This window comes from Camelina sativa, chromosome 20 (genome assembly GCF_000633955.1).
Source record: "Camelina sativa cultivar DH55 chromosome 20, Cs, whole genome shotgun sequence".
In the NCBI taxonomy this organism is placed as follows: Eukaryota; Viridiplantae; Streptophyta; class Magnoliopsida; order Brassicales; family Brassicaceae; genus Camelina; species Camelina sativa.
This window is the reverse complement of record NC_025704.1, coordinates 6,443,746-6,457,537: the sequence shown is the minus strand read 5'-3', so window position 1 is coordinate 6,457,537 and position 13,792 is coordinate 6,443,746. Positions and strand designations below refer to the sequence as shown.

General features: G+C 31.9%; 3 protein-coding genes across 3 annotated transcripts in view; 2 read left to right on the top strand and 1 right to left on the bottom strand.

The window, feature by feature from the left end:
- On the top strand, window positions 2,784–3,378 carry LOC104772255 (early nodulin-like protein 1). Its single transcript, XM_010496888.1, has 2 exons — window positions 2,784–2,969; window positions 3,092–3,378. The coding sequence occupies exons 1-2, from the start codon at window positions 2,819–2,821 to the stop codon at window positions 3,376–3,378; spliced, it is 438 nt and encodes a 145-aa protein (XP_010495190.1). The 5' UTR covers window positions 2,784–2,818.
- LOC104772254 (myb-related protein 315-like) lies at window positions 5,357–7,941 on the bottom strand. Its single transcript, XM_010496887.1, has 3 exons — window positions 7,696–7,941; window positions 7,433–7,562; window positions 5,357–5,885 (listed from the first exon to the last, which is right to left on the bottom strand). Exons 1-3 carry the CDS (start codon window positions 7,826–7,828, stop codon window positions 5,357–5,359), a joined length of 792 nt encoding a protein of 263 aa, XP_010495189.1. The 5' UTR covers window positions 7,829–7,941.
- Window positions 12,751–13,792, top strand: part of LOC104772253 (30S ribosomal protein S13, chloroplastic-like) — a gene marked incomplete in the record, with an annotated part of 3,749 nt that continues 2,707 nt past the window's right edge. Inside the window, 2 exon segments of the mRNA XM_019242498.1 lie at window positions 12,751–12,971; window positions 13,156–13,372. Of these exon segments, the coding sequence (XP_019098043.1) occupies window positions 12,855–12,971; window positions 13,156–13,372 (334 nt within the window).

The following is a 13,792-nucleotide window of genomic DNA, read 5'->3' as shown; positions in this document are numbered from 1 at the left end:
ATATATATATATATATATATATATATATATAATCTTAATTAGAAAAAAGGAATCCTGATCTTTATATATAAAACGTTTGTCTAAAACTTTTCGGAAGATAGAAATCAATAAAATCAAAATCATGGTCTCCCACCACCAAAGACAGTGGAAATAAAACTGGTGAGAAGGTAGATGATGCTTTGAAAAATACTTAATAGAAGGTGGATGATGCTTCTAAGAAGAAGGTGGATGAGGTCAAAGATGAGAAGGTCGATGGTGAGAAGGTGGATGAAGCTAAGAAGAAGGTCGATGAGGTCGATGATGAGAAGGTCGAAGATGACATGGATGGAGAAGAGGTCGAGAAGAAGAGAGATGTAGCCAAGAAGATTGCCCTTGCCCTATTTGGAGAGATTCTCAAAAAAGCCAAAACCAGTATCAGTAACACCAGCCAACTTTGTGGGTCTCACTCCCATTCCACCCGTAAGGAGTGGAATGAATATTTCCATTTTGCCTAAAAATGAAAGCATCATCCACCTTCTTACATTACATAAAAATGCTTTTAAATAAGTATTCTTCAAAATTTGTACAAAAACTATAAAATATTTCTCCTAATTATGGTTTTATAGCTTTCTTAGTTCATTCATAGTTTTTCCACTGTCTAACAAATGCAATAAAACTTATATATTATTTATTATATTATTTAGGTTCATTATGAAAATAAAATTTATTCGACATGATTAATCGAAAACTAAAAGACGTTTTTCCGAGATGACTGATGAAGTCATATATAAAAATCATATGGAAAATGATTCAATTATACCAGTATAAGTGAGACCAAAACTTAACTTCTATATATTTACAATAAACAATAATTTGGTTTTAATAAATTAATATAGACATATTATATATATATATATGTTAATTAATTATATACTGATAAATGATATATGATTAGAATAATATTAATAAGTGAATAGAAATGGGAAAATAGTTATATAATAATTTCAAGTGAATTCTTTATCTTGAAACGAATAAAAATAAAAGCAAAATAGAAAATAAGCGACATATCTTAAAGATGACAAGTAGAATTGAAAATAAAGTTATTCTATTTCTAATATTAATATCTTTTATTATTTATTTTATTTTTAATTGTCATTAATCATTCATTGGAATGCTACAAAAAGAAGTGAAAAAATAACATAAACACAAATAAATAATTGCAATTAATTAATTTAATGTCTTAAAATATGGATATGATTATAAATATGAGAGTTACAAAATATTTGATAGAATATGTACGTTAATAAAATATGTGAAAAATCATAAAAATAAATTTATTGTGAATAAAGAACTGATTTTTTGGTTTGAATATAAAAATTTGAAATTACTATAAATATAAATATATGATAGGAGGTTCAAGCTAATCAAATTGATATTTGAAATATACAGTTTGTTCTCTCTTAAAAAGAAATATGTATTCAGCTATTTCTCTATAAATATTTATAAATTCTATATTTTAGTTTATTATAATTAGAGTAAAATTACAAAACAAATTAATAATCATATTATGTGAATTATTTCTTTAAAGTGAAGAAATAGAACAAAAATTATTATTTGAAATTATGGTTAAAAAGTAGAAGAAAAGTTGAACATTTTATAATATATTACTTTGATTCAAGTTGAATGAACTCTTCTTTATTATAAAAAATGTCTAATGTATTTAGTGAGTTCTTTTTTCTTTTTGGGTCAAAATATTCAGTGAGTTTAGGCAATTAATAAATTTAAGGATTCTAATTTAGGTTCAAAACCCTTCCCTTTATTACGTATATTGCATAAAATTTCTTTCAACCTATTCACAGAAAAGAAAGGGTGCAAATGGTTGCAAGGTTGAAGAAATTGAACAGGTTGAAAAAAATTATTCAACCAATTTTCACCATTTGCATTGTAAAGGTTGAAGAGGTTGGAAAAAACTATTCAGCCCATTCAACTCAAAAAGTTGAAAAAAATTAACTAATCTTATAGCAAAAATCTTCAACTTTTCAACTTGTTCAACTACTAATTTGGAGATGAATGAGTTGAATATTATTCAACTCAATTTTGTGCATCCATTTGCAGCCAAAAACAAACAGCTAAATGGATCGATTCATTTTAATAAAGTTCTACCTACGAAATTTGGAAATTTTACATGATCATAACTCATTGCTTATCTGGAAATTTGGAGGAACAAAACAAAGAAAGAGGAGGATGACAAAAAGTAAAATGACAAGAAACAGTGAAAGAGAATGAACAATGTCACGTTGAAGGTGCTATTTAAGCCTTCCAAGACGTGCTCCCATAATCCTAGCTAGTTTTGACTCAAAGCTTCTTATATAGCTATACAGAATCTTCCTCTAATACCCAAATCTATTATAGAAAGATAGGCCTTCTTATATAGCATCTTTTTTTTTTTTTGGGGGCAAAATATAGCATTCTTTAAGCCCATAAAACATGGATATTAGGAGAATTCTAGAACTTCTTATTAGATTTTAAATTTCAATAATTCCATTTTTTACACCAGTTATTCATTTCCGAAATAACGGTCTCAAACTGGTTCAGACTTTAGAGTGTTTGATCGTCCTCTGTTCCCGCGTGTTGTTGGATTGTGCCAAACAGAGAAAAACTAAAACTACTTAACCAACCACTAACACTTATCTCCCCACTCTCTCCACATATCTCTCTATTCTCGTAGCCAACTCGTCTCGATTTCTTTATAAAACCACAATTTATGAACCTCAGAACAAGGCTTTACTCCACTGTTGCTCATTCTCAGGCGCAGAAAATCAAAACATAAGTTAAAAATATGTTTCTTTGGCTTGTTGTTATCTTAATGATTTCAGTTTCTGTCTCTTCCCATGAACACAAACTCAATTGGATCGTTCCTCCAGCAAATTCTTCTGAGAGTTTCAATGATTGGGCTTCCAATAAACGGTTCCAAGTCGGAGACACCATTCGTAAGCATACATTAGCCAAAATCAAAAAGAGTTTCGGAATTTTTAACATCAAATTTGATATACCTTTTTTCATTTGTTGTGCTTTTTTTTTTGTTTGGTTTATTGTATGGGGTTTTGAAAAGGATTCAAGTACAAGAAAGACTCGGTGATGCAAGTTACGAAGGAGGATTACAAGCTATGCAACTCCTCGCACCCGAGATTCTACTCGAATACGGGAAAGACCCGATTCATGTTTGATCACTCTGTTCCTTACCATTTCATAAGTGGAATGTCTGGTCACTGCGAGAAAGGTCAGAAGATGATTGTCGAGGTCTTGTCTCGCGACAAGACTACCACGTCCTCTGCTCCTCCGGCTGCCTTGGCTGTTTGGTTATGCTTCTTTAGCCTCTCGTTATCTTTAGTAGCTTAGTATCAAAAGTTGCTTAATATGTATATGGATGTAGAATGGATTCGGTTCGCTTACACTGTGGTTGTTTTTATCATGAATTATGTGTTCCGTGTAGTGTAGTCTACTTAGTATGGGCATGCATTTTCTCAAATGGGACAAGTATCTGATTCATCAGCGTCAATCACTTAAAAGACGCGTTCTCCAACAATTCATCTATCACGGCCCATGGCCTTATAGTTTCGTCTAGCTTTCCAAATCCGAATTCGAAATATATAGCTTAGTTTGAGATTATGTCCATGTAAAATTCATAAACGAAGAGAGTTTAAAAAAATTTACAATTTTTATTCCTTTTTTTTTCCACAATGACAATTTTTATTCTTAACAAGTAAAAGTTGTTAGTATGAGATAGACATTTTAAGAAAGTTATTTTGTAGGCTTACACGTTAAAGTGTTTTACTTTTTAGTTAGATTTCCGGTTCTCACTCAAAGTTTTGGGTAATCAAAACTTTTAGCTGTAAAATTAAATAGTCCACTAGATCACTGGATTTTTTAAAATGGGGTTCGACTTTAGATAGTATGACATCATTAGCCAAATAGAGGTTTTTTTTGGGGTATATATTTAATAGAACTAATAAATATAATTATGAAAAGTATAGAAGTTAATTCAATGATTGCAAAAATCCAAACACTTGACGCAATCAAAATCGTCGCCATTGTCTTTTATCCCAACAACTACGATCACCATGATCTAAATACTGTTTTTCAAAGATGTTTTATTAACCTTAATTTATTTTGGCCCGAGGGAATCAAATCTTCATTAATCGATATTTTAGTAGAAGTGATTAATTCCTTTTTTTTTTACAAGAAACTAATGATAATCAAATGCATGCTTTCGAATGAAAGTAGGTACAATTGTTATTTTATTTTCTCGTAAAAGTAGGTAGGTACCATTTATTTTGGAACTAATAGTTAATTTCGAAACGGGTCAATTTTCATGAGTTTCATTTTTTTTTGTTCTTCTGCTAAAGTTTTTATTGATTTCACAAGTTTTGTTTATTCTATGTTTTTCTAATCCATGAAAGGCCGCATTGACCTAATTCACTTAATACAAAACTTATTGTGTCGCACATGTGGGATATGTATTTGTTTAAAAGTGCTACAATTATATATAGTTCTCGTGTGAAACTTCAAAGATGACAGTAGAAAAATATATTTGAACTATAACGATTATGGTGATCGTGACTTTGACCAATTAAACTAAAATTGACATTACAACTTTTCAAAACAAATGATAAGTTTATTCAGATGAGTTAAATATTGTCGTCTTATATTTATTCTGGTAAATTAGTCATCATATATATGCATACATATGGTATGAGCAAATTATGATACACCATTGTACGCTATACATATATGTATTGTATTGTATTGTATTAAGCTATACTTATATGTATTGTAGCTCAGAAATAGTATTAGTGAAGAACTAGACTTAGGTCATCTCCACTGGGAGATACTCTTCCAAATACTCTTAATAAAAAATTAATAAACAGAAGAGAGAGAAGAGGAAAGTAGGAGGATCGATACTTCAGGAAGAAATTTGAGAAACGGTTCTCTCATCAAATAAGATAGCTGTCAATTGTTTTATGGTACAAATATTAAAAAAATTAAATAAAAAAGAAAATTTGGAAAAAAAATAATTTTTATTTATTTTTTTGAGAAATGGTCACCGTTACTCGAGCTCGAGTACAGATGCCCTTAAATTTCTTTTTGCTTAAGTCTAAATACTAAACTGCATGTATATAAAAGTTCTTTATACATTGGTTTTACGGTTAATGAGAAATTTATTTTCACAACTTAATATAGTATCAGAGCCAAGTTATATACAAGAAACCGACTTACTTGTGATAATTGGATATATATTTTATTTTTATGACAGCTATAATTATATATATATATATATGTAGATATATTTTACAATGTTATAATACATTACATTTTTTTATAAAAAGAAAAGATTATCATCAAAGTTTGCGAAGAGGTCCCATGGTACAAAAGGATCCGTCATATCCAAGTCCCATTGGTCTAGAGAGAAAGAATCTTCTGCAAAATATGATGAAGATTCACTTCTTGAAATATTACTATACAACGAAGAGAGAGACGAAGAAGTTATCTCGTTTCCTTGCGGTTCGAATAGGGATTCCAAATCTACTTCTTCTACACCTAGAGTTTTGCAGTTTTTCGCCAGTAGTTCCTCATCACTACCGGATATTATTAATGCTTTTGTTGTTTCTGTGATGACATCATCTTTTGGAGTTTGATCATTGATCTCTTCTCCTTCATTGATGCTAGAACACATTTTTGGTTTTGTATCCTGATTAGGATCGGTATGATGAGTGGCATTATTTATCGGTTTGTGCGTAGCCGGATCCAACCCAAGATGTTTCATCTTCTTCTTAATCTTCGTATTCCAATGGTTCTTTATCTCGTTATCCGTTCGACCAGAGAAATGAGAGGCAATTTTAGACCACCTACGACGTCAAAGGAATATCCATAAAACATGTAATTAGCATAAATAAAGCATTTAACATATTGACGACCAAACAAAAAATGCATTTAGCATATAGCATGAGTATATGCATTTTATATTATTACAAGTCTCATGAAGTAAACAAAAGTATATACAGTATATATATAGTCTACGACAAGAAGGATATATCTACAAAAAGGTTATACCGTAAGTAGAAAAACCCCACATGTGATTTGTTTTTTGGGAAAAATGTCATTAAAATCCTCAAATCTACATTTTCGTTGATTTAAATCCCGAACTCTGTTTTTAGAGGAAAAAACACTAATTATTTATTGACTTCCAAATAAATCGCAAACTCTCGTTGACTTAGCCTTTTGAGGCACAACGTTAAGTGGTCAAACAGAAAAATTAAACGGGGTTAATTATCTGTTAACGAGATCCGTTAATAGCAAAATGACGCTGTTTATAACACCCTAAAACCCCCCAAATTGAGAAATCGATTCTCAATTTCTCCAATTCACAAACCCTAATCGATCTAACCCTAGTCGAACATGATATCTTCGATGACGAGAAGATTCCAGATCTTTTTTTGTTATACACCGGAAGAACGGTCGACCAAGATTCTCTTCAGTTCTCGATGTAAAGATCGTTACACCGGCTCCACAAACACACTTCAATGGCACTCCACGGTCGAACGAAGCTACCACCGATGTCTTTGAGCTAGAACTCATCTCGTCAACTCGAAGAAGAAGAGAGAAACCGAAGAAGAAAATTGAAATTAAAGAAGAAAAGATAAATTGAGATCGATTAGGGTTTGTGAATTGAGAAAATTGAGAATCGATTTCTTAATTTCGGGGTTTTAGGGTGTTATAAACAGCGTCGTTTTGCTATTAACGGATCTCGTTAACAGATAATTAACCCCGTTTAATTTTTCTGTTTGACCACTTAATGTTGTGCCTCAAAAGGCTAAGTCAACAAGAGTTTACGATTTATTTGGAAGTCAACAAATAATTGGTATTTTTTTCCTTCAAAAACAGAATTTGGGATTTAAATCAACGAAAATGTAGACTTGTGGATTTTAATGACATTTTTCCCTTTGTTTTTTCCATAGCTAATTTAATTTATGAAAAATAACACACTTCAATGCACAAGTACTATATACATTCGTCAAACTCTTTTGCTTTTATTTTTTTAACCCACTTCCATGCACAAGTATATACGTCAAATTCAGTTTTTTTTCTTTTCCATGACGCATTCTCGCAATTATCTATGTTTTGGTTTAAATATGCATGGTTTCGTCACTACTATAAAACTAAATAATTCAATTTTTCAAACCATTCTCACAAGTTTTAGCAAGAAAAGAAATAAAAATGAATTAAAGGAAGCATGTTTCAAGAAAAAAAAATTGAAGGAAGCTAACTCAAACATATCGGATCTAAATCCAAGCATGGTGTTACATTCGAGAGATATGTCATTTGCAGAAATCTAGTTTGACGCCGGCTAATGAAAATACATGATATATAAAAAAAATTATTCATATTATCGTACCGGTTGCCAAGTTGAGAGTGAAGTTCCATAATTCGATCTTCTTCAGCATCAGTGAAACCACCTCTCTTGAGATCGGGTCTCAAATAATTAATCCATCTCAATCTACAGCTCTTCCCACATCTCAACAAACCTTCATATACACGTACGTAAACGTTAATTAAACTTCCCAACAAACAAAAAAGTCAACAAAAAAAAAATCTACCTATGCATCAATGCATGCATGTATAAATATAGGTATATATGTATGTAAAAACAAAAAGTACCTGCGAGTTTGGGGACAATTCTCCAGCAGTGGATGCCATTGTTAAGAATGAAGTTCATGAGTCTATGATCTTCTTCTATAGTCCATGGACCTCTCTTCAGTCCAATTTTTTCACAGCAAGGTTTTCTCCCCATATGATTTTTTTTTTTTTTAAAGCAAGCTAATATATATATCACATCGACCAAGTATTCTACATATAGCTATTAATGCTAATTTGAGGGAAACAGAGAGAGCTTGAGTTAGTAGAAAATTGTAAAGAAGAGATCGTTGGATCAACTAATAGGCATTACTTATAAATAATAAGATGTGAGTTGGGAAGGGCAAAGATTCTCTCTTTTGACAGGTCACTTACAGGCTAAAAGACAAATGAGTCCAAATTGTAAAGCAGAACACTAATAAGTGAAGCAGTAATTAATGATTGCTGAGACATCTAAATTAAGATTTATTTAGTGAGAATGAAGTGTGTGATGTTGTTTACAATAATACTATGAACTTGTCGACAAACTTCTTTTGAGCTTATGATTCATTAATTATCAAAGTTTGCACTAAAGTCTAAAGCCATTCTTAATTTAATAGGTATAGATAAATTAAATGCGATCAACTATATACAACATTACATAATTTTAATACGTGTGGTGGCCGAATTGAGTTATTTATTAGTGATCACCGTGGTATATAGCCTACTAATTTGTATTAGTGTTGTCATCAAATCATACCATAACCTTTGTTCAAATCATATGAATATACAAATGGAAAATAAAATCATCAGTGGTGTTCTAACTAAATTCATAACTACCATGGTAATTGCAGACAAATGAGTCACATTGTATATACATTAAGCTAACAAGAAAATTGCTGTTTTCAGTTTTTATTTTTTGTTCGTTACAAAATCTCTAACAATGCATATTTACATCATTTTTAAATATTTGTAAAAAAAAGTCTAAAAATGCATATTTCAATTCAAAGAAACACTGCTTTTAAACATGATTAACCAAATAAATTAAAAATGTATAAAATTCTATAATACAACTAACAAAAATTAAACTTCATATTAAAAGTTTAGGGAGTTTTATGACTATAAATATTATATATGATTACTTTAATTGGTAACCGAAGGAATTTCATTGATTGAATGTTTTGTTAAAAGAAAACGATTTGAGTTTTGTTTGGATCTATCGGTCCCCATCTTCAAACCTTGTGCTTATTCTGTCATCAAGGCATCTTCTCTTTTTCATTATATTCTATTTGTAAATATTTTGTAATTGTTAATATAAATTTGAGGAGTCTACTTTTAACGTCATAAATTGTTAGTTTGCACTGCACCGTCATGATTTAGACAACTTGCTTAATAAAGAAAGTCACGTTTTAATTTATCTAGTCAGACTTTAATATTTAATACTTCATTTAAACAAACAACACTCATCTAGCTAGTAAGTTGAATGTCAAAAGAACTGAATTAGCATAAATACGTTCTTCAATGATATAATCATTAATGACGACGATTCGACGAGTGTGTGTATTATTTCTTAGAAACTGTCCAGAACATATTTACAAGAATTGTTATCGTTAGTTATAATATTTAAAACATTTGCGTATTATTAATGTTAGTAATTTTATATACGTATTATCAGATGAATCCCTTTTCATTGAGTTATAAAGTTTGTAATAAGGAAGCATATTGAATATATAGAGAGTCCTCGATTATTAGATATCATTGGAAAACCACAATGCTTGGAACGAACAATTTTTTGTCCAATAATAATCCTTATTTCATGGTTTAATCATATTTGATTAAGTTGCTCATAAGAAACCAGCAACAATTTGCACTAAAATACTCCAAATGCGGAAGGGTTTCGCGCGTTCATGCATAAAGGAATATTCTCCATGTACTTGAAGGTATATGCATATATCCAAATAGGGATCAAATATGTATAGTTTTTTCCAATTATAGACCAAATTCTGAAATATTTCATTACGTACATTAGGCTATATGTCCTAGTCAATTCTCAATTATAATCTTTAATTACCTACCTAAACTTATAAATCAAATTACATATATCCAAATTGTATTAGTTTTTTCTTATTGAATATTTAATCCTTCATGCCTCTAAAAAAATGTCGTCAATATTATTGCATTACAGTACTGTAGTAAACTAGGTAACCAAGCGAGTTATTAGACGTTAACAGAAACTAGAGATTTAATTGATTAATTTATCATCGACGTAAGTATAATTTATGTTTCCATTACGTAAATCTTACATTGTCGTTTTTATTGTATGTGTTTATTACGGCCTTAGTCAACAAACTAACTATATTTCTAACTTTTGTGTAGTGCATCATCAAGAAAATAAAAAGATTGCAGCTAACCAAATATTCGATTTTATTTTGATTCACTGAACTAAACTAAGTTTTGGAAAGAAAAATGTAATATAGAGTATTGCATATGAGAGGGACCTCGACAAAACACAAAAACAATAATACATTGACACTGAGAGACCATGGGGGGAATAAAGAGAGTATACGAGGAGGTGACTAGTGAGGTGACCATCACGTGTAGACTATTAATACAGCGGGCCAAAATCAAATTACAACAAATTTAGGCCCACTAATCGTATCGCCTTACGCTTTCAGCCTATTAATTATTAGTTCCAGCTAAATTCTTCTAATCACTAATTGGGCCTTACGCTTTCAGCCTATTAATTATTAGTTCCAGCTAAATTCTTCTAATCACTAATTGGGCCTAAAGCTTGAACAAGACAAACGGATTACATAATGTTGACTGTTGAGTATTAGTAGTTTCTCTCTAATGAGTTTTCTCTAATCATTAGTAGTTTCTCTCTAATTATGAGTTTTCTCTTCTCCACTCGTTAATTAATTTCTCTTATCAAATTATTATTTTGGTATTTGTGTTTAAGAATTTTGTTTTAAGAACCAGAGAAATATGAATGCTATAAATCAAAATATAAAACAATCTCGCGGCATAGCGCGGGTACTATCCTAGTTTAATTAAAAGAATCAACACGTAACTCGTTTACTTTCAAGTTTCACGACTGATATACAAGTATTTCCCTTTCGGATGTTTGATCTTAAACTTGTCGGTATAGTCGGAATGCTCTATTGGCGAAATCAAACTATCAAAGGCCACGAAACTAAACTAATGATAAAATTCTATTATTTTAATACCACAATTAGAGCCAAAAAAAACTTGACCGGCCACACAAAGTGTACATGCATACACCATCTTTTTGGTCTCCGGAAACAGAACCGGATTGAGCTGGAATCAGTTCCTAATCAAACCGGATCAATCATTGTTTAGTCAAGAAACATCCCTCTTATCTGACGAAGTAATTACAGCTGTTCCAGAACGGCAGAACATACACGAACGTATAAATGGGTGTCCACTAACATATTCAGACACATCACCATGATCACTCTGTCCTTTTTTCCATTTTCTAAGTGAACAACATGTAAACGATTACGACTTTATGGCCATCTCAATATCAAGACTCATTCTCTTGCGTTGACTTTTAACCAACTAAACATTTTTTATAGGACCCCTCTCTTACTCTATAAATTCTAACCCCTTTTGTTGATAGATCCTACAAAGTATACAACTAAAAGAAAAACCAAAGAAGAAGAAGAAGAAGGAGAAGAAGGAGAAGAAGAATATTCAAATGGCACCAAGAAGTTCTTTGATCCGCTTCGCCTTCGTCTGCATTGTCTTGGCCGTGTTGGTCATGAATGCCGAGTCGCACAACCATGGTCCTGCTAAGGCTCCATCGGCACATGGACATGGACATGGTCCGGCTGCATCGCCACCCATGGCTCATGCTCCAGCTCCAAGTGCTGCCACTTTCTCTGCCTACCCTCAGCTCATGGCCACCGCATTGGTCGGTGCTTTGTCTTTCCTCTTCTGAGATGTGTTTCCATTTATCTTTCGGATTGTTTTCTATCTGAGTTTTATTTTTTACTTCCTCCCGTGTCTTCCTTCTTCTTCTTTTGTTTCTTCAAATATTGTGATATGATGTTATGTTCCTATCATAATAAAACATTTATCTTTTGATGTTTGAATTGTATTTTCCTCCTTTGCTAAATTTTCTAACCAAGGCTTTATAATGATTCGTTTTAAGCATAATATTGATTAAATTAGCCTTTTACTCATTTAAAGAAGATTTATAGAAATATCGAATAGATAAACATCCAAAGTAAATCTAAGATACTAACACGTTTACAAAAATGGGCATGCCTCAACAAATATAATGGTGCATTCAGACGTTGGTTTCGTAAGCAATGTGTACATCCTCCTAGGCTCCTATTTAGCTACTAGATCAATAACAAGCTTTAGTTAGTTTCATGGATTCTTATCCCTAAAGCCTCACGAAACAATATAAAAACATCCAAAAGAAATATACATTAATTCATAGAATAAAATATTTTAAGTAGTTTAATTCATTGTATATAACTCCAATGAATCATCTATGCAAAATGAAGAAAAAAACTACTCCCTATTGAAAAAAACACCAAAATTATGAAAAAAATGAATAAAAAAGCCAAACAACTTAAATTAAAATACATAAGAATTTAGAACAACATATATATGTAACGATAGCGAAGTCAACGAACATCTCAATAATAAACAAGAATCATTCTCGAACGTTTACTTTTGCATCTATGCACTTGCCATATATATACAATCTCTCTAATCTCTATCATGATTCATGCATGACTCTTTATTGCCATCTTACATGCATAAGAATTAAGAAGAAGAAGAAGAAGAAGAAACTCAATAATGGTCCCTCAATGGCAGGCTCATGCCTTTCGTTCGTCTTTCTGATTAATTGTGTGTCCTTGATCATAATTCTTTTTTTTTTTGTATATAGAAAAATATCTGTAAATTAATTTTCTCATAGAAATAATGAAAAATCCGAATTAAATAAATTATATAGCGTGACTGTGTATCGAGGGCCTTGTGACACAGTAACGAGCCTGTCTCAACAAAAACACTAAAGCCCAATAAAGTATTTTAGTTTTGCAATTTTTGTTAAAACACGTTTGGATTCAGCGTTTTGCCTTATCCGTTCGGCTCATCTTCTTCTTCGTCACCTCTGAATTAGTTTTTACAGAATCTGAAAAGTTGGGTAGGAAGAGAAACACAAAACAATGGCGCAGATGGTTGCAATGCCTGTAGCGCACTCGCTCTCCCTCATATGCAGTTGGACCAAATCCAACCCTCTCTCTCGCAACTCTCTTGCCCTCCCCGCTTCCAACGTTCCCAGTGTAATAATTTCTCTCTCTTTCTCTCTTGCGTTTGATGTTGTAATCCGAATTAGTTGATGTCATGTTCAATTGAAGAAATCATTGAACCGGTTTCACAGTTTTGAACCGTAATAAGACTCTTATCAATTTGGGAATTTTGTCTCTGGTTTTAAAGGTTTGTTTTTTTGTTGTTGTTAAAATGCAGAAGCAGAGTCTAACCATCAGATGTGCTCGTGTTGGTGGTGTGGAGATTCCTGGTAATAAGAGAATTGAGTACTCTCTTCAGTACATTCATGGGATTGGTCGAACTAGGGCTCGTCAGATTCTTGTTGACCTTCAGATGGAGAACAAGATCACCAAAGACATGCCTGAGGAAGAACTCATCATTCTTCGTGATGAAGTATCCAAGTATATGATCGAGGGTGATCTGGTATACCATTCTCTTTCCCCCCTTACACATTCACTCTCTTAGTAGGACACTAGAGTAATATGTACATATATAGTATCTTAAGTGCATTCTCAGTCAATTTACTTGTAGAATGGGTATATGTATTGACTTGATTGAGATTGGATTTAAGACCTTAGGCTTGCTTCTTTAATTGCTTTAGTTTGGTTTCATGTGATTTTGGTGTTTCTGATGTGAGAATGGATTGTGATTTTTTGTTGTGGGTGTTGCAGAGGAGGTTCAATGCTCTTGCAATCAAGAGGTTGAAGGAGATCCAGTGTTACCGTGGTGTAAGGCATATCCAAGGGTTGCCATGTCGGGGACAGAGAACCAAGAACAATTGCAGGACTCTTAAGGGCAAGAAAATTGCCATTGCAGGGAAGAAGAAAGTTTCAAA

Coding starts and splice junctions, on each gene's coding strand:
- LOC104772254 (XM_010496887.1), bottom strand. CDS start 7,828: ATGGGGAGAAAACCTTGCTGTGAAAAAATTGGACTGAAGAGAGGTCCA. Junction 7,563..7,695: donor AATTGTCCCCAAACTCGCAG/GTACTTTTTGTT, acceptor GTGTATATGAAG/GTTTGTTGAGATGTGGGAAG. Junction 5,886..7,432: donor CACTCTCAACTTGGCAACCG/GTACGATAATAT, acceptor TTGACGTCGTAG/GTGGTCTAAAATTGCCTCTC.
- LOC104772255 (XM_010496888.1), top strand. CDS start 2,819: ATGTTTCTTTGGCTTGTTGTTATCTTAATGATTTCAGTTTCTGTCTCT. Junction 2,970..3,091: donor CCAAGTCGGAGACACCATTC/GTAAGCATACAT, acceptor GGTTTTGAAAAG/GATTCAAGTACAAGAAAGAC.